This window comes from Numenius arquata, chromosome 9 (assembly GCF_964106895.1).
Source record: "Numenius arquata chromosome 9, bNumArq3.hap1.1, whole genome shotgun sequence".
Taxonomy (NCBI): Eukaryota; Metazoa; Chordata; class Aves; order Charadriiformes; family Scolopacidae; genus Numenius; species Numenius arquata.
The window spans coordinates 60,218,715-60,243,302 of NC_133584.1; the positions used below are offsets into that span (position 1 = coordinate 60,218,715).

The window sequence follows — 24,588 nt, forward strand, 5'->3', positions numbered from 1 at the left end:
GTTGGTTATCGGGTGAAACCGATGGTTTTGGAAAACGACCTTTCAAAAACTGTGTTTCTGGAAAGGTGGTTATATTCCCTTCTCAAATACCCACATTAGGTCTCATGTATCAGAAATTCTTCCAACAGAAGCTGCAGAAATGCAGTGATTGTGAAGGTTGACAACATCATTTTGCTTTCCAATAGTGAGGAACAAACCTACTTTCAAAAGGTTGATTTTCAAAGTCAGTCTGTTTTAAATTTCCCAAATAAGACTTTAGGAATTTGGTTAGAAGACAGAGATTCCTGCAGGTAAGCCTCTACTCTTGCTGCTGCTGTAATTTTACCAAGATTTAGCCCAGGTGCTTGACTTCTAGGGCACAGACCCGCGATGAAGTTACGTGAGGAACCAAGGGCATATTATGCTGCTGCCTTTGTGGATACGTTTCGCTGCCCCCGCTTGTGAGCGGTTCAGTTGTGCTGTGAATCTCAAGGAAAAGCGACTTAAACAAACATGCTTTACCTTGCGGTTCGTACAGGCGAAGAAGATGCTCTCTCCGATTCAGATGACATATGGTTGCCTGTTACGCTAATGTACCTTAATTGTGCTTTCTGAGTACTAACTGTGACTCCAGCAAAAATAACGGAGGGCTTTGACTCACTAGCTCCAGTGATTCATGCTGGGGCCATTTTAAGAGGTTACTGTTCTCCTTTTATCTACCTTGACCCCTCTGCTTGAGGTTACCGCTTCCAAACCAGGCGCCTGAACGCGGTCGTCCACCCTCCAGCTGCCAGAGTTCACCCTGTGGCAAATGAACGTCGGCTGGAAGGGAGAACCATTTAAGAAGATCTGCTACTTCTCTGGCTGCGGGGAGCCCGGCCTGTTAAATTGCCCCGCTACAAATTGCCAGGATTTGATAGTCAGATCTCACCTCTTGCCTTGCCGTAATGAGTAGGTGCTGTGACAGGTAGGCTCTTGCAGCTCCAGCACAAACCGCTGTAATTGCCGGCTTAAGCTCCTATTCTAGGGGTAATTTGGGCAGCCGAGGTGCGGGGGCACTTAGCCCGTTCCGCATCCCCTCCTGTGCCGGCAGCGGCTCCTGGCAGAGAAGGAAGGGAATAGCGGGAGGCAGACACATATTGCAAATTGCTGTGGCTGTATCCGTCAGAGCTAGTCTGTCACATCCCTGGGGACATCTGGCCGGGCAGTGATTTTTCTGCGCCTCTGTGTCAGGCAGGAGATAACTGGCTGTTGTTTTACTGCCAGATCCTTTACAACAGAGATTCTGCCTAAATTTTCTTTTGTTCCCGTCGATTTGGAGGCTAGTTCCTAACGTTCTGGAAAAGCAGGCAGATTTTCTGTGTTTTCCAGCTTTGAATGCGGCTCTTCCATGGTGCAGGAGCTACATTTGCCATTAAAACCTGTTTATTGCTTGAGTGTTTACCCCTCTATGCCTTCAGTATGGATTAACGTCTTTCCAGTGTGCAGAATTTGAGGAAACTTACCCCAAAGCTGGCCAGCCTTTCTTGGCACCCAGCTATTTTTGCATTGCTTATTTTCTACCGCAAGACCCAACTTTTCGCTGCTGAGGTGTGTTTTATTTGGAAGATAATGGAAGTGAAAGTCATTTCATCAGATCCTAATCTTGATATGGGGAGGCATTAATCTTTTTTCCTCCTGGAGCTATGGGAAGCAATTGCCTCTCCAGTTATCTGTCCTCTTCAGTATTTCCACAGCATTTTCTCCTGTGTATAAAATACTCAGGTTTGCGGCTGGAGAAGGTAGGTATGAGGAAGCCATCCCCACGCACCGACAGCACAGCTGATATTATGTCACTTTAGGTTTTTCTAAGGTGGATGCCGGAACCAAATGCGTCTTCGTCAAAGGTTTACGAGGTGCTAGTGTTTATTCATAACAGAATTTTGAGCTACACCAAATATAGCAATATTTGCAAATGCCGTTGATGCCTATTTTGTCCTACGCTGGTGGAAAGGATGATGGCCCTCACGGTCATGACATTGTCAAAGCTAAATAATGAATTTCAGTGCCTTTTTTTTTTTTTGTACGTTTTCAGCAAATTACTGCTGAACACCTGCCAAAGGGAATACTTTTCTCATTTTTGCTGCTTCGCTGCTGTGCGTGTGTAATTTGGCAAGCGTAACAAGTTCTCCGGTGACCTGCACTAAAACGTTAATGCTGGGATGGGATCCGAGTGGTCATCCAGGGATTGGTAACTGGAGGTGGAGTTTCATTCATGGCTTGGTCACCTGTATGAGTATGAACCTGGCCTGATTATTATTCGGTTCTAGGTCAAATTATGCTGGTGATCCAAAGGTAATGGCGCGAAGAGATGGTGTGGCGTGTACTAAATAAGCTTTCTGGGTTAATTTCTTCCCCGACACAGAAAGGAATCCACCGTCCTGTGTATTACAGAAACGTTGCCTTTGTTGCTGTTTGTATTTTGACTTTCCAAGTGGGCAGAAGATCAAACATGAACGATTGCTTTGAGCTCCGTCAGGATGCAGGCGATCCCAGACGGATACTCCCCTGCCCTGGAGAGCTAACGCGGGCCCCGCACTACCTTTTTTGGTTTTTTTCCTTCTTTCGGCAGAGATTGCTTTCCAGCCCAAATTAAAATATGCTGATAAAATAGTGAGATGCGGTTTATGGTTCCCTCAGCTGTGCTGTACTTGCCTCATTGATATTGTAAACTGAGATCAACTGCCTTTCGACAGCGCTAAATTAATTTGCAAGAGGAGTCATTTTCTAGTAACGTGGTGGGTGCAGTAGGCACGGAAAAAAGAAAAAGGTGGGTTTAATTTTCACACTTTTATGGAAGGATGTTAAGAAGGGGTTTTGCTGGGCCGGTTTTGCGGAGGCTGTACGAGGCAGAGCAGAGGCTGTTTGCTTTCAAAATAGGTCTTTCTGCGATGTGTTGCAGCTAATGCGCCCTGGGACTCCGTGCCTCCTCATGGCCCATCAGTTTGGGAAGTCAAGTGCTCAGAAAGCTGGGAACTGGCAGCGCTGGGGGTGTCACATTTGGTCACCCTCTGTCTGCGCCTTGGATTATATGATTACATTCTGTTTTTTTCTCTTTCTGCAAGAGAATCCCTTAGGTTTGCCTGATTCGCCTCCAGAGAGAGATTGTGTGCTGCTCTAAAATTTATAAATTAGTGGGAAGGGCCTTTGTTCCTCTGATATAAATAAGATTTACCTTTTTTCTAACAGCTGTGAGGCGAGATGTGGGTTAAGACAGCTCAATTCAGATGTTTCCGTGTGAACTGGGTGCCCGATCTCCCCTTACAGCCAGCCGAGATGTGGGTGGCGGAGCCCAGAGGGGGACACAGCCCATGATGAAGCAGGAACCTGCGCTGGCTCTGACCCCACTGACCCAGCCACCGCTGACTCCAATTAGGAAGAAGTTCTTTCTTCTGAGGGTGGTGAGAGCCTGGCCCAGGTTGCCCAGAGAAGCTGTGGCTGCCCCATCCCTGGAGGGGTTCAAGGCCAGGTTGGAGGGGGCTTGGAGCAACCTGGTCTGGTGGGAGGTGTCCCTGCCCAGGGCAGGGGGTGGCACTGGGGGGCGTTTTAAGGTCCCTTCCAACCCAAACTGTTCTGTGATTCTATGATTCTGTGATTCTTCCAGCGTTGGTTCTTGGCCCTATTCTCCTTTCCAGCTCTTTGCTTTTCCCCACCTCTAGGAAGACCCAAGTGGTCCCTCACCTTTGGTTGTGCTCTTTTTCTATCTTCTCTCTGCTGTATTTGTCTCACCATGAGGCAGGTGGTGCCATTTGTGGGGGGGTTGTACCCATGACAGAAAAGGTTTCACTTCGCTCTTTAGCAGGAACTTGCTCCTTGGGACCAACACGTCCTCGCTGGAGTTACGAGGGATGTCTGAGCAGTTTTAAGCTAAAAGCTGGAATACTTTTCCAAAGCAGCGAGCTCAATCACCATTAAAAGTTGAATAGCTGTCAGCACCTTACGCTGCATTGGAGCTGCGATGGACGGCAAACGGAGCCGGGGGGGAAACGGCCCCATCAGTTCTGGCAGTCTCCTGCAGGAAGCATCTTCCCGAATGTCTGCTTTTACAAGCCCGGAGGAAACAATTGCCTGTATGTTTTTGTAGCACTTTTTTGGGGGGAGAGATCATACTGCAGCTTTATAGGTGAGGGAGTTGCTTTGGCAGGAGAACAAGATGAGCGAAACCATAGCTTTTTCGCTGGCAATTTTGGCTGATGACTGCTTTTTATTAGCCCTGTTTATAATTTTATTGATATAATTTCTTTGTTTCCTCCAAGCAGCAGTCAAGCTGGTTTTCCTTCCTCAAGCTAAATGCTTATATCGGACGGGGGTGAGATGAATTCCGTTTAATAAGTAGATGCGGAAACTACAAACCGAGGTTTTTACTGGACGCTGTCTTTATGCAACAGTAGCTTTTAGGGCACTGAGTTGTCAGAACTATACGCAGCACTGCAGTGGTAGAAGTGGTTATTTTCCTCAGAACAGCTAGGAAGTGGTTGTTACTAAGAATATGCAACTTTCCCTAGGCCACAGTGAGTCAATATCAGAGCTGAAATTGGAACTTGATATTTTTTTTAATACATGTAAGTCCTACCTAGTGCTGACTCTCATCAACTCTGGCAAGAAAACCTTGAGCTTCGGTTTAGATTTAATAAAAGAGACTGTCGTGTCGGTTTTTTCTCCCAAATCCCTTTTTAGCCTGTGTCAATAACTATATATTGACTATTCCGTGGTAAAGTGTCTATATAATTATGACCTAATCGTTGATCATATCGATCTGGCAACAGACTTCTAAACTGTTGCTCTCTCAAGTTTCCCTGAGTGAGATTGCAGAGCAAAGATGTGAGAAATCAAGGGCAAACCTTGGGCATCTCCTCATGCAAGTTTTCTGATGGTCTTTGTATCACTGTCTGTAGTGGCTGCTGGCACTTTGCTGGCACCGCGGTGACACGGTTTGTTGTTTGTGGGATGTGTTATCCCCTTCTCTACACTCGGATAAAAAGAGAAAGGGACACAGAGTAAAACCTGTCCTGAGGGAATCGCTGCTATCGATTGCCCGGTAAAGGTGGAATTTAACTAAAGGTCAAATAAAATTGTACTGGAATCCACACAAGGGGCAGCTGAAATGGGACTGAGAGCTGCTTCTTTTTAGATTTTTATATTGCTTGGTGAAAAGATACCAGGAAGGCAAAATTGACCAAAATGAAATATTAACCAACCGCAGCCTACACAGCCTTCTGGTTTTCTCCCCTTGAAATACTGCCCCGGTTAAGGGCACCGTGCTGCACAGAACCAGTGCTTGAAGCAAAAAGTGGGACTCTGTTTAGCGCCTGTCCTGGATAACTGGACAGAAATTCCCAAATCCTTACTGAGAAATGCATTTGATTATTTCTAAAAATTCATAGCTTAAAAGTGTCACCAATTTTCTCTCGTTGCGCTGAACATTTTTTTTTTTTTTCGCAAGCTTTTCTTCTGCGTCATAAACTGTCGAATGGCTTTGAAAATAATACCGTTTGGGGTTGAAAACCCTCACACGTGGGCTTTTTTCCCACTTCAGAAGTGATTTTTGGTGGGTTTGGTAGCCTTGGGAGGGCATGTAATTACTAGTAAACTATTTTCTTCTCTTAAATAGGAGAGGAGCTGCTGTTTGGCAGAGGAAATCTTGCCCTTTTTTGTAGTGAGCTCAGAACTTCACAGCACCTTCAAGCTTCTGGCCATCTGAACGTCCTCTTCCTTTTTTGCAGTTTTATCAAGACTTTCAGGCTTCTGTTTCTTACACTCATCTAATACATCGAGTATGGGCTCAGGAAGTGGATGTTTTACAAGCACTTTATGTATTTTCTTCTTTGAGACATCTCGGAAAAAGTTGTGTTTTGCTGATGTGTTGGACCTCGGTTGCCTTTATTAGGATAAAAGTTGTTGTTTTCTTTATCTGCTAAAAAACCACCTCCCTCTTCATGCAGAGTGAGTATAGAGAGATTCTTGTTTCCATCGTACACGTTTCCACCGTATGGCAGATGAACTCCTTTCCTCTGGCTACTTGAAATGGGCTAATATTTCAACAAAACGTCTAAGTTAGAGTTTTCTTTGAAGCGTTTGACAAATATGTGTAACTTTATCTGGATTTCCAAAAGTGACATCCTTCACCAAAGCCTCTGTAAAGCTTGTGGGGGTGAGAGTGAAGGCTTTGCATGCATAAATAATTGAAAGATAACAGGAGACGGAATAAATGATCAATTTACACAAAGAGGAAAGTCATTAGTGGTGTCCCAGAGGAATCTGTGCTGCAATAGGTGGTCTGGTCCATGCCGGGCGGGTGGTGAAGGGGCAGGTTAAAACTATATTGCGATGTGTATAACAAAGATTTTTCCTTATTTTACTCCAGAACGACGAGCTCCAAGTTGGCTAATGCCACTCAGCAACAAGATTTTAGAGTTGTAACTGTGAGAAACACAGGCTTGATGCTGGGTATTAGTTAAAAGACCAACTCAGTGTGAGGAATTATAATGAAGGGAATAGAGAGCACACTGGGAAATATTGTTATGCTGCCACGTAATTCAGCAGCACCTTCACAGCTTGAACCTACGTTCAGTTCTTTTTAAAAAATAAGGGAGGGGAGAAGGAAAATGATACTGTGGAACTGGGGAAAAAAATATTTGAGAGTGATATAATAGAGATTTATGAAATCCTGAGCGGCATAGAGAAGACAAAAAAAAAGGATAAACTTTGATTATCTCCTGGAGCAGAAGAACTAGGGCTATCAGATGAAATGGGAATTAAACACAAAGGAGGCACTTTGTGCAGTCCGTAGTTGTGCTGAGGGGCGACCGAACGCGTTCATAGGAAAAATATCCATCAGGAGCTGCTAAGTCCTGAAGACACCTCCTACTACTGAAGATGTCACCTCTGGCTCGGGGAGGCCCTGGAGAGGAGATAATTGGCAACTGAGAGATGGGGAGGGACTCTTGATCGGGGAATGTAGTGATAGGATGAAGGGGAATGGTTTTAAATTGAAAGAGGGGAGATTGAGATTAGATACTAGAAAGAAATTCTTTGCTGTGAGAGTGGTGAGACCCTGACCCAGGTTGCCCAGAGAAGCTGTGGCTGCCCCATCCCTGGAGGGGTTCAAGGCCAGGTTGGAGGGGTCTTGGAGCAACCTGTTCTGGTGGGAGGTGTCCCTGCCCAGGGCAGGGGGTTGGAGCTGGATGATCTTTAAGGTCCCTTCCAACCAAAACCATTCTATGAACTGTGAGAATATTCAAGGAAAATACCACGGGAGCTTGCCCTGCTCCTGCTGCTCTGCTCTAACCATCTGCAACAGCTGTGGGTGATGGGATACTGGGCTAAATAGACCTTTGGACTTCCACCAGCCGCTGTTGGTGTCTTTCTGGAGCGTGCAGGTCCCCTGTTCCATCTCCAGACCAGGTCAGTTTGTTACTGGCACTCCAGTTGCCATCCGAAGGTGGTTCAGAGACCCGGCTCTCCCTAAGCCTTGGTGCCAGGGAGCTGGTGGCTCGTGTCACTGCTTGTCTTCTGGGAGAAATGTGAAGACTTTGGTCTCCAAGACTGTAATTTGGCCGTGCTCACCGTAAGAAGTAAAATTACTGAACAGCAAGTTGGTTCTGTTCTACCTCAATCCAGGACAGACAGGTTGGAGAAAGGCAGAGGGCTAACATAAGGGAGGAGATCAGCACACTCCATATTAGCCTTATTTTAGCCTTTTTCCCTTAAACCTTTAGTTTTGACAGATAGGTGAAAAAGAGGCTGCAGCCCGGCTCCTGTTAGAGCCACAGATACGCATTTTTCTTGTTTGAAATATTTCACTCTGGCATATGCTTATTCATCCTGGTGGGTTTGATTGCGGCTTGCTAATAATTTACTGCTAAAAAAACCATTTTCTGTATTGCTCTTGCCTTGAATTTGATGGATGGGAGCTTAGAAAATAAGGCTGCAGTGTCAGAAGGTCCTGTCAGGGTTTTCCGTTCAGTGTCCTTTGGGTTTTTTTGCCTCCTGAGCTAAGACAAACCTTTCAGGGCCTGCTCAGATGTCCTCTGAGGGTAGGCGGTGATTATGGCTTTGGGAATAATTGTGAATTTATTAGCCCAGCGTGGTAAGAGCAGAGCAGCTCTGTCCTGGCTGTCGGGAACGGCAGGGTCCCTCCAGCATCACTACAGCCTCCTTGCCCAGAGCTCCTCTACGTGACGTGGCTCTATGAAAGCTGTGAATGATATAAAAATAAACCAAACAAACCCCCGCCCCCTTTCCCTTTATAGCCAACATCATTACCTTCTTGTCGTTACAGCCAGGCGTTTAATTAGTCCATGCAAATAGCCTTACTTTGATTAGGCCTGAAGTGTGTTAACGGAACTCTGCCGCTTCTGCTCGTGCTGTGCTTTTTCTTCTGAGGATTTTCAGATGTCACATCCATTCATTGTGGTTACAACTCAGTAAACAAATTAAGAAAGAGAGAAAACGGGTAAGTTCTCGGGGGTTTTTTGCTTCAAAATGGGTACTGTTTCAAACACAGATCCTGTCCTGGATTTCTAATGCCAAGTGACACAGCAGGAAGGCGCATAATTACCTATGACTTACCGTTTAGTGGCATTTCACCCCAAAAAAGGATGAATTCTCGCTTATCTTTCGGCAGGTATGAATACTGTTACTTCATCAAAATCGAAAAGTTACATTTTAATCAATAAATGGCTGTAGTTTAAGCAACTCTGAGTTTTTCAGTGTTTGAAGACTGAACCTTGGGAAACTGATGCTGCTGAGAAACCGAAGCAGTCGGTCGTACTCCTGGTAGTGGTGATAAAGAAAACGCTGAAATGTTGTAATAAAAAAAGGAGCACTATAAAGCCAAATAACTGGCATTTGAGCTTTCAGAAATATCTGCTCTGGGCAATCATCAAACATGCAACTTTGGAAACATGTCGGATGAGTAAGATGCCACCTGTTTTCTTTACTGGCAGGAAATTGTAGATATTGAATTAAATTTTGCTAGCTGCGTTTCAGAGATTGGCGTTGTGATAAAGCAGAGCTATTAGAGATCAAGGCAAAGGAGGTCACTGAAGTAAAAGTGAGGATGTGGTACGTAAGATTCTTGTGTATTATATTGGCAGTTTCCCCTTCAGAAACTGGTGGTGTCACTTTTTGTCTTAATTCCACGTGTATAGAAATCATTGTCTGTTTTGAACACCTGTGTTACACCTAGGACCATGCTCCTTGTAGTCAAGGGCAACAAGAAGGGTTTGGGGTTTTTTTGAAGATAATAGACTTGTTTGAGATTCTGGATGTTCACAACCACTGTTGTTGACAAAGTTAAGGCCAGGAGCTTTCTGTTTGTGGAATCCTTTGGCCGGTGATGACAATTCTTCATTTTCCCACCCAGGCCTCCAACACTTCACTCTTTCCACAAGGCTCCAAGCACCTCTTCTTCTAAGGCAGGTTTGCAGCTGAGGTTTTTGGGGATAGATGAGGTAGATGAGCAGTAGTGCCCTCCCCTCCCCAGCTAAGCTGTGACCACTCATTGCCATGTCTATGACTACGGAGCACAGCATCTTGTGGAAATTGCTGCTGTTGGATAATCCATTGGCAACGATGGTGATCGAGTAATATGAGCATCTTCATAGTTCCCATCTATCTTCACCATCCGGAAGGTTTTCTTTGGCTTTTGAAGTAGTGATGGAATGTCCTGCAGACAAGTTTTTGGGGACTGTCGGGTTCGATGAGTTGTTCTAGGTCCTTCCCTTATAGATCCTTTCCCATATAGGTGGGTGCACTTAAATGCTTCTTGCTTTTGTTAATTGGTTTTCTTTGGTGCTACCTTTGAACTGTTTCTGCTGCTTCTTGTGCTTTTTTCTGCTCTTTTGCCTCTCAGTTTCCCTCCTCTTTATGAACTCTCCTACTCTGAAACGTTTCAAACAGATAAACGGTTTAAAGGCATGTGATTAACGTGCTGTATACGCACCGCGTTAACGCTTTATTCTTATACTTTATCTTTTCTGAGCTGGTTGGGATGAGGCAGGGCTTTCTGTGCCGACTGGCATCCTGCCACTCTCACCCCAAGCAGGGAGTTTGGAAGCTGCTGTAGGATGGATTGTAAATAATTGAGACTTTGACGTTCAGGTCTCTGAGCTGGTGAGGCTTTTGTCTGTAGAGCAAAGTTTAATCGGGAGCGAGTAGAGGCTTTGTTAAAGGAGTTGTTTTATGTCAGAGCTGGGCTGTCTGCTCTTTCTCGAAATGAGAAAGTGTCTGAGACCCTGTGTCAAACTGTTGTGTCTGCTGGAGAGGTAGGTGCCTTTTTGATTGGAAAAAAACAAGCTCGTTTTAGAGGCAGACTCTGATTTGAAGGTCTACTTAATGTACCAGCTTTCTCTGAGAAGTCAGTCAAATATTCTCTAATGATTAAAATTAATAATCTCTCCTTTACGTCTTCCTATGTCAGACAGTTCTGTAATCATGCTGAAAAGAACTGACTACAATAGCTATGTCTGCACAAATCTTAAGGTTTCTCTAGATCTCATTTCCTTCATTTGTATGGCTCAACATCTATTTTATTTGCATAATTTACCTCTGCGGCCAGTCTGTTATTAAAATAAAAATGCCCCCCCGTCATCTTATGTTATACTCTGATTTCTGATTATTCTTTTGATGATGTGGGGTTCCTCAGCGCTGCTGTATTGCAAATAACAAATAAAACTATTCCAGGGAAGGAGGAGAAATTCTGTAAGATGTTTGCTGCTGCTTGAGAACATAAAATCCATCTTCACTCTCAGGTTTCAGAGGAAATGGGGTATTTGGGGGTGTTGGTCAATAGCTGGCTGAAGGTGAGCCAGCAGTGTGCCCAGGTGGCTAAGAAGGCCACCAGCATCCTGGCCTGTACCAGCAATAGTGTGGCCAGCAGGACTGGGACAGTGGTGGTCCCCCTGTCCTGGGCACTGGTGAGGCCCCACCTCGAGGGCTGTGTCCAGTTTTGGGTTCCTCACAACAGGAAAAATACTGAGGGGCTGGAGCGTGTCCAGAGAGGGGCAACGGAGCTGGTGAGGGGTCTGGAGCACAAGTCTTGTGAGGAGCGTCTGAGGGAGGTGGGGGTGTTCAGCCTGGAGAAAAGGAGGCTGAGGGGAGACCTCGCTCTCTGCAACTCCCTGAAAGGAGGGTGTAGCCAGGGGGGGTCAGTCCCTTCTCCCAAGGAACAGGTGATGAGATGAGAGGAAATGGCCTCAAGTTGCACCAGGGGAGGTTTAGGATGGATGTTGGGGAAAAATTCTTCCTGGAAAGGGTTGTCAATCCTTGGAAGAGGCTGCCCAGGGCAGTGGTGGAGTCCCCATCCCTGGAGATATTTAAAAGCCGGGCAGACGTGGTGCTGAGGGACATGAGTTAGTGGTAGACTTGGCAGTGTTGGGTTGATGGTTGGAAAGGTCTCTTCCAACCAAAACGATTCTATGGTTCTATAGTTCTGTGAAATGCACATCACAAGTATTAACTTCAGAATGAACCTGGAAATTGGGCGAACTTGTATACACAAGACCGTCACGGGTGGAGTTTTCAACTTGGCTTCATCTAATTCCTCAGGGCTTTCTCGATTTTCCTTCTTTTGGTCTTCAGTTAATAATAGTTTTGCTTGTCTTGGTCATCAACAAGGTCATCTTAACCTCTTGCGGCTCCCGAGTCACTCTCTTTGGAGCTCTAGATATCTGCTTCTCAGGTTCTCTGCCTGGCTGGATAGACTCTGTTCCCTCTCCATATCTGCCTTGGCTTGCACGCCGTTCCTGCAGGATACATGGCTAGATGTTTGTTGTTTTTAAACATTAAAACCAGCAAATCCGTCATCTCCGTTATCATGATAAGTCACTGTACCCTGTTAGTGAACTTACAGGGTTAGGTTTTTTTGGAGAAATAAAGTGTAATATGCATAAACTTCTGGAAGAGAATTGACTTGCTACAGTGAGATATTGTGACATTTAAAAAGAGACTGGAACGACGTGTCACCCGTTACATTGGTTTTCAAAACAGGCACAGCAGAAAATTATTGTCATTGACCTGAATGATTTCTAATAGGATTCTGCTGGTTTTGCCTCTGGGCCTTGTGTTTAATACTTGTGTGTTAAAATAGTAATTTCTAAGGGTTGGCAGGAGCTATCGATACTGGAGATGAGCAAATAAGGGATAAATCTATATTCCATAGTAAGTTGTATACCGGCAAGCTGTGTACTTTATTATGGGAAAAATGTAAAGCTGTTTTTCTAGGAATGGTGCAGGGTTCTATTCTGAGAAGCAGCGAAATATCTAGAAAATATTTAGGAGTTAAGTCGCATTATCGTGAGCTTTCTGTATGATTCAGCGGCCAAATTACCCTTGACTGTATAAATAGTGGAAAATTGGATAGGAATAGGCAAATGATATTCCATCTGGATATATTACTGGTGTGTCTGCAAAGTTCTGTGGCTGTTTTTGGTATCAAAGGCAACAAGAAGAATGCTTAAAAAGTGGAGATAGTGCTAAGAAAAGGTATGAAAATGATGTAAGCACTGGAATAGTCGCACTTAATGAAAAATATACAAAACTCCTTGAATCTAGTCTGATACCCTGATACCTGCCTGAAGGGCAACGTGGTGGAACACAGCTAATTTAGGAGACTTCTGGAGTGCATTAGGACAATATTTTGAAATAGTTGGGTCATCTGCTGCCTAGGAGGGGTGCTTTCCTGGGTCTACTACTCGCAAAGAGCTGTTTGAGGGGAGGATGTGGTCTTGGCTCCAATGACTCTTGAGATGTTAGAGCTTAAGATTCCAAAGGATGCAAGTAACAGAATAAAGGTGTCAGAATTCAGGACAACGTATTTGAACCTTTCCGGGGAATCAAAAGGCAGGATCCCATGGGAGGATGCCCTGAAGGGTGAATAAGCCTAGGTAGGTTTAGCTGATCTTCCAGGACAACCTCCTCAAATCACAAAGACAGTGCAGGAAACTATGCCGGTACCACAGGTCACCAGCTTTGCTTAACGGGGAGGTCCTGATGGAGCTCAAACATGATAAAAGGAGTGTGTGCAGAAGGTGAAAGGAAGTACGGGAAGCCCAGGAGGGATACAGGTGGGCAGAGGGGACGTTAGAAAATCTTAATTGGAGTTGAAACTCAAAGAGTTGTCGGACAAGAAGGATTTCCATAGATGCATTGTCAGCAAAAGACCAAAGGAAATGTGGATCTACTGGATGAGGCAGGCAGCTCTGTGATGAAGGACGCAGGAGAAGTCTGAGGCACGCATTGTTTCTTTGCCTTGGTCTTTATTTGCAAGATCTGCTCTTGCTAGGTCATGAGAGGTAGTACCCATGGCAGAGAATTACATTGGGCACCACTGGCAAATTGGACGCATACAGGTCTGTGGAAAGGGATGGGTGAGGCAGCTTCATCTCGCCTTGGAGAAATCATGACAACTCAGAGGTGGCTGGAAATGTCATGTCTGTCCTCAAGAGGGTGAGAAGAAGGAGAGGAGAGATGGGAGGGGACTCTTGATCAGGAAGGGGAGCCAAAGGACAAGAGTTAATCGTTTTAAACTGAAAGATGGGAGATTTAGATGACAAACCCAGCACTAACCCATGTCCCCCAGCACCACGTCTGCCCAGCTTTTAAATCCCTCCAGGGATGGCAACTCCACCACTGCCCTGGGCAGCCTCTTCCAAGGGTTGACAACCCTTTCGGGGAAGAAATTTTTCCTAATATTCAATCTAAACCTCCCCTGGTGCAACTTGAGGCTGTTTCCTCTTGTCCTAAAAAATTGTTGAAAAGGTCTGTCTCGTACGAAGGTGGTGGTTTGAAGAGGCTTGTGACTTTTCCTGGAAATGCCATCTTTGTTGCTTTATCTGGTTTGGGTTCGTTTTTGTTTTGCTTTTCTAGTTAGCATTAAGACACGCTTCTCTTTACGGCATAGAGTTGGGCGAGACAATTTTCCCAACCGTTAGGCCATACTGAAATCCTGTTGGTGCCCTTAGTAGATGTTATAGTTTAGGGTCTCTTGGTGTTCATTATATTTAGCATTTAATATTGTAGCCATAAATTTGCTGGGGGGGGGAAAATATAATTACTTTTATCTCCTCTCAGTATTTCTAGCCTGATTGCAAGTGCTTAACATGAGCACATACCCTCTGGCCCGATGGGTGAGTTTTCTGGTGCTTTTCCCTCCCTCCCCTGCCCCCAGCTAAAATTTCTCTCTTTAATTGTTGCAAATCACATCTTTAAAAATGAGCCTTTTTCAGTCCGATGTTAATGAATCACACGTTGGCAATGTTTTCCCTGACGTGAGAAACAATTGTTCCGTTAATCTGTCAGATTAGTGAGCCACAAACTCTGACATGTTTTACGTGGGTTTTTTGTTGTTTGGGTTTTGTTGTTTGGTTTTTTTTAAGATGCTTATTTTGACAGCCATTCCAGTCTATCCCCCAAATATCTTGGTCTTTATAGATCTCAGGCTTTAACAGTTTGAAGGGATTTGTATTTTTGTTCGTGAGTCTGAGCCCACTTGTGTTTTTTGCTGTTTTTTTGGGGGGAGGAATTTGGGGGTGGTGGGGTATGGGGGTTTTTTTGGTCAAATTGGACCTCCATCATGGTCTGAGGTAGGCTCTGGAGCTTTATTTTGATTCAGAAGCTTCCAGCTATCCAGAGCCGGAAATTGGAGGATGAATCTTTATAGAACACCTAATAAAGAGCTGAAGTTAGTCATCCTTATGGTTTCGGTGTGCAATATTCTTCCAGGTATCAGCATAACATCTCTCTCTTACTCAAGGTGTCCTCTTTTCAGCAACCTTTAATATTAATACTGAGATCTTCATCATCTGGGACCATTAAAGAGACCGATATTCCTCTCAAACTGTGGCTGTTAATCCTGCCCACGTCCCAGTTTGGGAATTATCCAGATTATCTCTGCAGTCTCAAATGGTTTCAAAAGAAGAAGTTTCCTTTTTCCTGCTGTAAATCTTTTCTCCTGCAGTCCTCACTTATACAACCTCCCTATTCTGCAGGAAAGGCGGTCAAGTAAAATAATTCCTGAATGGAAAGGAATATTATCCTTGCTGGTGGTGTTGGAGATTATATTGATTGACAGTTTCCTTTTGTGAACTTTGGTTCAAGGCAGCTTTAGATTCCTTTTTTCTCTTGTTTTACTCCCTCGTAGGTCAGTAACTTACCATTTGTCATCAGTAGAGGATTTTTCTACGAGCTGGAATAATTAGTCTCTGTTAGACACCCAGTGATGAATGAGAGAGGAGGGGGGAAAAAGGTTAACAATGAATTTTGTTTCAGCATGAGACTTCAATGAAGTTGAAAGCCTGCCGCTGGCTCACAAAGGGACGTGATTTATGGAATTTTTCATAGACAGTCTTGTACGTTTTCATGTGAGAATGCAGCTGGATCTTCTCCCAGTCCCCGCAATTTCTCTGTACGCCGTGGGAATCCAATGAAAACGTACCGACTACACCAAACTCTCCCTTTGGTTTGTCCCCAAAACCGAACACGTCTCTCATTGCCTGCTCGGGCTTTCCCTGTTGCCCAGGCTTCGTTTCCAGATGCTGAGAACTGAAGGCTCAGTCTGCTCTGGGACCATCTTCCTAACAAATAGCGTTTAAAAAAGCCCTGCGAGGCTGCCACGGTCCAGTTCTCTTTTATACAAAGCAAAGTGTGTGTATTTGTGTATCGTTTCATCCGTGCGTTGCAATAAGGTTGAGGGTTCCCTTGTTGCTGGGATTTTTGTAGGTTTTTAACCTGGGTTTTAATAGTAGTAGTGACATGGAAACTCTTACCTGGAAGATGTTGGAAACTCTTCTGAAGTCGCTCGTGACAACTTCACAATTTTAATAGAGGATGGATTTTTTTTTTTTTTTTTTTGCAGGTATTCAGAACGAAGCCTGACAAAATGCGTTGGGATAACGATAGAGACCAGACCAGATTACTGCCTGAAGCGACATTTAAGTGACATGTTATCCTACGGCTGTACGAGGCTGGAGATCGGGGTGCAGAGCGTCTATGAGGATGTGGCCAGGGACACCAACAGGTGAGAAGAAAGAAAGCTTCATGGTGAAGCTGACCGTGGCTTTCTGGAATACTCTTGAGCAGCGTCTCTTGACCTGTTCACTTGAACAACCATTTATCATTGAACGTTGAGACATTTAGCTCATTTCCTTGCTTGTGTGGCCATATCGCTGTTAAGAAAAACTAATAAACTGTGGTGGCTTCATAGATTTCTTTGCGATATTGTGTAGATGACTTGAGAAAATGGGGTTATTTGTGACGTTTTAATTTAAAATCATATTCTTTTCCTGTATTGCACTTATCTCTTCTTTTTTTTTTTTTTTTTTTATTGCTTCATAAATAAACTCAGTTTTGTGAAGTAGAACGTGTGCCCAGAGAGACCTCAAAGTTCTTGTCCTGCCTTGAGTAGATACAACGCGGCATAATCTGTTGGAGGCACTTCACCAGCAAACAGCGCGTTCTCTACCCCAGACACCTTTTTCTGCTGAGTGTCAGAGAGGAGAGGTGACATTGGCAAGTACAGAGGGTGAGGCGTAGCCAGAAACAGTGCCTGTTGATGGATTAACCACAGTCATTCTGGGCATACGGTATCTCTAGGGATTGCAAAATATATTCCCAAGAGGCCTGTGATTTATTCCTTCTGATATTGGACCTGTGGCTGAAAGAACAGTCGTCCTACGTAGGAGAGTGCGCAGTACCTTGGCTGACTTGCCCGTAAGGAATGAAATGAACAGTCTCTCTCTTTTTTTTTATCATTTTATTTTATTGCTAGTCTCATAATTCTGTTCAGGTTTTGAAAGAAGTGATTTTTTTTTTTCCTGTTTTTTTCACTTCTGACACTCGTACAACTTGCCTTCCTCCTCATTGCATATTCCAGTCACCTACCGAGGATGTTTAATAACCATAATCATACGTAATGACAGAGAGATTATGGTTCAATAAGCAAAGCACATTTTTGTTAATGCCTACCTTAAAGGCAGTAGTGCAAAACTGAAAATGTTGGACATTTTCTTTTAGAAGCTTAAAGAATCCCAAATGAGTTTCCTGCTGCGGGTTTAGCCGTAGTGTTGCTGGTGCAGGGAAGCTCAGGATGTCGCTGCTATGAAATGGTCAGGCTCCAGGTCTCAGGAGGTAGGAAAAACCATTTATTGAGTAGTCCAACAGTGAAGAGCTACGATTTATAGGTGGTACTTTCCTCCTCTAGATGTCACAGCTTTCCAAAGGAAAAGATCCATTCTAAGGATTGTAGCTAAATCTCACTCTTAGACCAGATGTGTTCATTAACACTTAATTCTGACACAGATTGTAAATTTAACAATTAATTTCTCTTCGGCTTTTAAAATCCTTTTTTTCACCTCACGTCTTTTAAAGGTGTCCCATCCTGAGGTGGAACTGTAAAAGCCCACGTAGCTATCGCTTCAGTCATCTCCGGTTTTCCCCCAGTGTTGTCTGTCACATCAGAACCAGTACCATAAATCATTCAAAGCCGTGTGTCACTTTTGCCTTGGCCGTTTACTAATGAACCCTTGCTTTCCTGCCGATGAATCAGAAGAAGAATGCAGTGGTAGATTACTGACGTGGTTTCACCAAGAAGCTGATTGTGTATAGAGTTAGATTTGTAAAGGGTTTTGGCACTTCTCAGGGGCGCTTGCAGAATTCCTAAAAGGCTTTGCTTCGGGCTGTCCCAGAGCGGGCTGTTCCCTCAAGTATCTCCTTCCAACTTTTTAGAACAATGAATTGGAATACACTTTCAGAGAAGGAAAATTCAAGTTTTTCTTTTGAAACGACCTCATTTTGCTTCTGTTCTTCTCCTGCTTTGTGGGGGATGTGTTTTGGCTTTAAACTTTAATATTTTGCTTGTAGCAAAATGTCAGATTACAACCAATTAGGCTAACTGTTTGGAAATTACTTTCTATTATGTTCCATAAGTCATTAGTGAGGTTTTTGAGTGCTTTTGGTGGCTGTGAGGCAGAAAAATATTCAAGAACAGATCTAGGCATCAAATAATCAAGTTATTGATGCAGCTCAAATTCCACTTCTAATAAGAAAATAATTTTTATTTATGAAGCAAGTCTCCATTTACTCCCCTCGGGCTACTCAAGGTCTTGAGTAATACTGTCCTTGAACAGTCTTAGAAAAACACTGTAATACTTCTGAAAAAAACCCCATAAATAAAACTGTAGTCATAAAACTACATGTAGGGATTTAACAGAGGCAGAATCTTCCAGTAGAAGAAGGAAGAGGTCCTTAAAACATGGGAAGTAGCTGCTTGGTTTGGTTAACATTAGGTCTCAACAGAAGGGCGTGCATTTGTAAAGATTCCCAGATGGCGTTCATTTTTCATCCAAAGGATTATCGAGGAGAAGAAGAGTCACCTGCTGGGCTAATCTACTGGCAAAGAATTCCAAAAAGACAGCGTGAACTGGTGTGAAAGTGTGATGGGAAGAGAACGGGGATTCAAGAGGGAATCCCCACAGCAGATGCTGAGAGGATGGAAGAAAACCAGTAGCGGAGGAGCTCTCCCAGCTGGGGAAGAGCAAAAGCACGGACTTTGTGGGAAGACTGGCCATGTGTGATGGGGACCTCCTGGTAGCTGTTTGCAGTGATAGAAATGGCTGTTGTGGAGGCAGAAGGCAGCTCCTGAACCTTGGACATGGAAGGAGAGAGGAGTTTGCTTGAGGCCAATGAGTTGTGTGAGATTCAGCCTTTGTTCTTGCAATCGTTTGTGCTCCCACTCTCACCGAGCTCCTGCAGAGCAAGACTCGGTTAGTTTGGTTGGATGTTGGTGGAGAAGAACATGAAATCCTTCAAGAGCCCCAGTCCAGCCTCTGTTTCGGAGGTTTGGCACCTCTCAGAAGTCAAGAAAAGTTTGTGTTTCTCTAAAGGGACTACTTAAGAGTTCGGCAAGCATGTTGCAGGAGGGTTTCCTAGGAAGCTGCTCTTAGGTAGCCCTCTTCCTTCTTCTCCTTTTGCTCTTTTGTTGCTTTTGTTTCTAATTATGCTTCATTTTGATCGTACACAGTCTTCAGTGCAGTGTGTCCTAGGCTTGTGCTGTGGCATCAACTTGTGGCATTGCTTTACAAATTGAACTTCAGCATCCAAAGTTCAACTTCCAAAGTTTCTCAGGCTGTGATTGAATAGCTATAGCCTTGGTGGGGTTCACCTGCCATAGAAGTAGCAAACTGGCCTACTTTTAGCCCCAAGTGCAGTTTACTTTATTAGCAACCACATCCCAAGGCTTGAGTGGTGATAAACTGGTAACAAAACTCAACCCTTCTCACTTTCTAGAGAATAATCTCAATTAAACATATAAAAATATGTCGTCTTCTCTCTTCCCAGAGGTCACACCGTGAAGGCTGTGTGCGAGTCCTTTCACTTAGCCAAGGATGCCGGCTTTAAAGTGGTGGCCCACATGATGCCTGATCTACCAAACATGGGCCTTGAGAGGGACATGGACCAGTTTGTGGTGAGTATGGCTTAAAATACCTGGGAGTTTCTAGTGTGTTCCAGCTTTTTCAGCTAATGCTGCTTCTCTTTCTCAGCTCAGCTATTAGTTATGATCCAGGCCAGAATTGTTTCTTAAGGACAAACAATTTAAAATTCATTTTTGAAGGTGGAGGGTGAGAAAGATTTGTTGAACTACTTCATCCAGAAAATTATATCCTTGCCTCATGAAAGACTGAGTCACTCGTGTCTCTGTGGAATATAGCTCTTCCGATATTAACTAGGGCTCTTACTTTTTTTCCAAGGTGGTTTTCTTTCCTTGGATTTAGAATAGTACATGATTCAAAGTTAAAAGCATGCTATCTCGAAGGTAATTAATTGCAAAGTAGAGTGTATAGGTGTATTATATAGCATCTCTGTTCTTGGCTCGGTGCTATTCAATATCTTTATCAATGATGTGGAAGAAAATATAAAATTATTTCTACATAAATGGAAATGAGAAAAGAGCAAATGGTAAACAGTGCAGGGAATTAACCGCGATCTGGTAGCGTGGTAGATATTCTTTCATTATTCAATATTTTTTAAAGTCAAAATTCGTCGTCTTTTTAAAGTAGTGCAGAAAATGCAGTCGTGATAGAGGAATCACAGGTACATTGCTGTGCAAGGTCAGACTAGGTGCTTTCTGGCACTAAAAAGCTGTCTACGCGACGGAATATATTGATTAGAAGTACAGGCAGAAGCGATGGTTTATCCCAATGCGCTGCAAACGGGCACGGCCAGAAAGAAGCAATCGAAACTGCGGCTGTACGGTACACGAAGGAAGTTCTGAAAACTGGGGTAGGTAATTTTTCTAAGGGGTTTTTGGGCAGAATTCCTTGAGCTCTTTGTAAACACTTCATAGTTCTCAACAAGTATGATGTTGGTGTGACAAAATTCTGGGTGCAAAGTGATGTGCACAAAACTAGAGGTGAAGCCGGCCCACAGATGGGGCCTCCCCCTCTGCTCTGCCCTGGGGAGGCCCCATCTGGAGCACTGGGACCCATTCTGGACTCCCCAGTTCCAGAAGGACAGGGAACTGCTGGAGAGGGTACAGCAGAGGGCTATGAAGATGATGAGGGGCCTGGAACATCTCTCTTAGGAGGAAAGGCTGAGGGACTTGGGTCGTCTTAGTCTGGAGAAGAGAAGGCTGAGGGGGGATCTGATCAACGCCTATAAATACTTGTAGGGTGAGTGTCAGGAGGATGGGGCCAGTCTTGTCTCAGTGGTGCCCAGTGATAGGACAAGGGGGAATGGGCACAAACTGGAACATAAGAAGTTCCATCTCAACATGAGGAGGAACTTCTTTGCTGTGAGGGTGGCAGAGCCCTGGAAGAGGCTGCCCAGAGAGGTGGTGGAGTCTCCTTCTCTGGAGACATTCAAACCCCGCCTGGACACGTTCCTGTGGGACCTGCTCTGGGTGGACCTGCTCTGGCAGGGGGTTGGAGGAGATGATCTCCAGAGGTCCCTTCCAATCCCATATGATTCTGTGACAGAGCTAAAAGTGAGCTCAAAATTCCTGCCCCGGCCTCTGTTGCTCCTGGATTATTTCCTTATAATGCTGAAGGAGACGGAGGGTGGGCATCACATTAGCTGTGTTTTCATAGAATTACTTGAGATGGCAAAACTCGAGTCCCTTTCTTGGTATCTCAGGAAGTCGGAGGTGTAGCTGTAGGTTCGTTACAGGCCTGTCATTGCTGGAGTAGCATTAGGCTGGGGAGAATTTGGGGTGGAAGAGTAGCAATACTGACTAAAAGATTTAAAGAGCCAACCCTGGGTAAGATCCAGCAGAGAAGAGACAGTAATCTCAGGTATTTGGAAGATGTAAAGCTGAAGAGGGAGGAATTATTTAAGGCAGAATCACAAGCTTCTACAGAAAGCACTTAGTGATTATTATTCTTTGCTGCTTGTTCCTGATAAACGGCTGAGGCTTTTCCGCTGTTGGATCTGGAGTTGCTCCTGTTTCATTGCAAGAGATTTTAGGAGTCTATTTAAAAGGTATCACTTCGAGTGATGCTGAAATGCCTCCAGTTTCTGCAGGCCAGCGGGATCCCTTGCTTGTTATGGGAAGGATAATGCCATGTCCTATTTTGTCCATTTATTAATGACAATTTTTGCAGAAATAGAAGAAGCAGAAGGCAAAGTTTTCAGAAAGAGGAGAGAAGAATGTGATGAAAAGGCTGGGATTGTAGGGCGGGGGATTAAAAGAAAGCTGGGAAAACAATAGTTGAGCGTAGAAAAGCAAGAGAAGGAGAAAATGGAGCAGAGAAGGTCAACCTGTTGGACTGTTTCTGCCAGAGAAGTCTCTTGGCTTTGGGAGCTGGGAAAACCAATGTGAGCCAGTTCTGGAACATGGTGGGAAGGAATTTGCGCGTTATCATGGGGAAGGATGAGAAAAGTGAGAGTAGACGAGAATGAGGCCCAAAGAGAATGAAGAAATTTTGCATTTTAGAAAAGGGAGGGGTAAGATAAGATCAGAATTTGGGGATGAGGGGCTGGAACTGGCAAAAAGGCTGGTTGGAGGGTCAGGAAAGAGAAATGCTGAGGAGGAGAAAAAGAAAACCAGGTGATAGTTTAAGAGGGGGAATTCAAGATTGCAGAGAGGGTGATGGGGTGAAGACGAGCTCAAGTGACAGCCCTGTTAATGAGTTCAGAAATTTGAAGCAGGACTCACAGATGGAATTCAGATTTGATGCCAGTGAACGTACAGCTGAGGAGTTGGAGGATGAGTAATCAGTGTGGAGGATGAAGCCCTCAAGAAGTGATGTGAATGCTGCGGAGTGAGGAAGAAAAATGGGAGTTGGAGAGGCGGCTGGTGGGGAAGAGGTGATAGATCACGTCAACGTGGAGAAGAATTATACCCGTGTTGTTTTAAAGAGAAGAAAATATGGGAAAGGGGAGGAGGAATCAAAAATGCCCGTGTTAGAGAGGTGCAGAGGGTTTTCCACCGGGATCAGGCAGCATGTGGAGAAAGAGCTGCAAGAGTTGATGCCCGGCAAAATGATCACTGTGTCTTTCGGCAAACGGAGCTGCAGAGAATGAGAGTGGAAGAGGTTGTGGATCACTGACATGCTTCAAGATGGGATGGTAAACAGGAGACCGCTATCCTCTTCCCTTTACCTTCTCCTCTGCCTTTCTCGTCCCGTCTTAAATGCTTTATAATCTATTTTTAAAAGAACCTTTGTCTTAAATAGGAGAGAATAGAGGGTAAAAACAGCCCTCTTTTTTTTTCCCAGAGCCCTGCACTGGTGAACATAATAGAGGTATTCAGCAGACAGTAATTCCTTCTTTCCTTGTGATTCAACCAGATAGTACATTTTCTATTTCCTGCCTTAAATTTTTATATCATGGGTTTGAGTTATTAAGCCAATTTATTTATACGTTGTGCTGTATAAATGTTAGTCCGTGCTGGTAAATATTTAGACACTTCTACTACACGAAAATAATGTGAATGAGAGGAACCAAGTGGAGAGCATCTGGTGTGTTCTTGCGACAGCACTAAGCTGTTCATGAGCAGCAGTCGTGCTATTTTATGCATTATTCTCCTAGTTCAAAAAAACGTAATCATCTTCCTATAAGATGCCTCTTGACTTCTTGGGACAGAGGCACCTGTGGCTTATCAAGGATCCTTAGAGATTCTTGATTTTGTGGTAGTTCTAAATAAGTTGGGAAAAAAATAAGTTTTTTATATATATATAAAAATATATATATTTATATTATTATATATTTTTATAAATATAAATACATATTATATATAATATATTATTATATATTATTATAATATATAATATATATTATATATATAAATATATATTTTTTATATATATATATATACACACTAACCTCCTTTTTGGCCGCTCTGCTTTTCAGACCACCAGGGAAAGGTAGGACAAAAAGGAACCAAAATGACTTTAGAAGGAGGTCTGAGCACCTTGCCTTCATTACGGGTTGATATATTAAATAGAGGGGCTTCTCCTGGGAAGATAATAACTTGCTGATTGTGCTGACTGCAGACTAAAAATACTGGGTGCTTCTTCAAATTGAAGAGGTAATTACGGCTTCAGGAGTAACGGTGCTTCTGTCCCTTCTGACCTATTGATTTCAAAGTGTTTCCTTCCACTTCCATCCAGCGGTTCGGCTGCCCAGCACTTACTCTTTTCCCAGCATATCTAGCTTCTCAAAGTTGTGTGTGTGCACAGTTTTCCTGGAGGGTTTATTAATAGCTATTCAAAACTTTAATTTAGTGATAGGATTTGAGTATATTAGATGTTTTGTTATAAGTATATACTCTTTTTCACAGTAAGCGAAGACTGGCTTTTTGCCTGCTTTCGTCATGAAGATTATTACAGTAAGTTGTTTTGGTTTTTTTTTTTAAACAGCGTGGATGTACCAGTTCTGTGTCCCAGTTCTGCTGTGCTTCCCCACTCCTTCCCCCATCATGCCTCTTTTCTTCCCTTCATATTGATTCTTTTTATAGCCTCAGAGGATTTCCTTTCCGCTTCAGGTCTTCCCACCCCGTTCCACAGCGGGGAGGGCGTACGCTCTGCTTCCTCCCACCGCCTGGGTGGTTGTGCCAGGAGTGCCAGGTAGTGTTCCCGTACACACGCTCACACGCTGCCACTTACTGTTGGCAAACGCAAGCGTAACGGATAAGACCGATTCGCAGCGCCTCACGTAGCAGGTGGTCGGAGAAAATAATTAGAATAATGGCTAGAATAAATCAAGGACTCAGCGGGAATAATGGAATTGTTACCAGAGCAGACACCTCATTCTGTGGAACGCGATAAACACTCGGCTTTGCTGTTGTAGCACGAGAGAGATGAGGTGACTCTAGGGGTAAATGGTTGGGAGGATTCATGAATCACGCTTGCCAACAGGGCTACCAAGCAGAACTTTGGATTTAAGCAAAAACTTTAGGAGGCTAAAGAATTCCCAGGATGCTGTTACTAATTCCTCGTTATGTTTCTGCAGAGGCACTGAGTGGCAATAGCATAATCAACAAACTGTATCTGCCCTAGCATAAATATTACAAAGCCAGTAACATTTATTAATGGAGAAGGTATTGCTATGTTTGCTTTTATTTTATTTTTATGG

The 24,588-nt window shown here is 44.0% G+C and overlaps 1 protein-coding gene across 2 annotated transcripts in view; it reads left to right on the top strand.

Moving 5' to 3' along the window:
- ELP3 (elongator acetyltransferase complex subunit 3) overlaps positions 1-24,588 on the top strand; it is a 97,845-nt gene that overhangs the window by 18,054 nt on the left and 55,203 nt on the right. For both annotated transcript variants that reach the window (XM_074153961.1, XM_074153962.1), the window contains exons 8-9: positions 15,875-16,036; positions 19,354-19,480. In XM_074153961.1, coding sequence (XP_074010062.1) covers positions 15,875-16,036; positions 19,354-19,480 — 289 coding nt within the window. The remainder of the gene's footprint in view (positions 1-15,874; positions 16,037-19,353; positions 19,481-24,588) is intronic.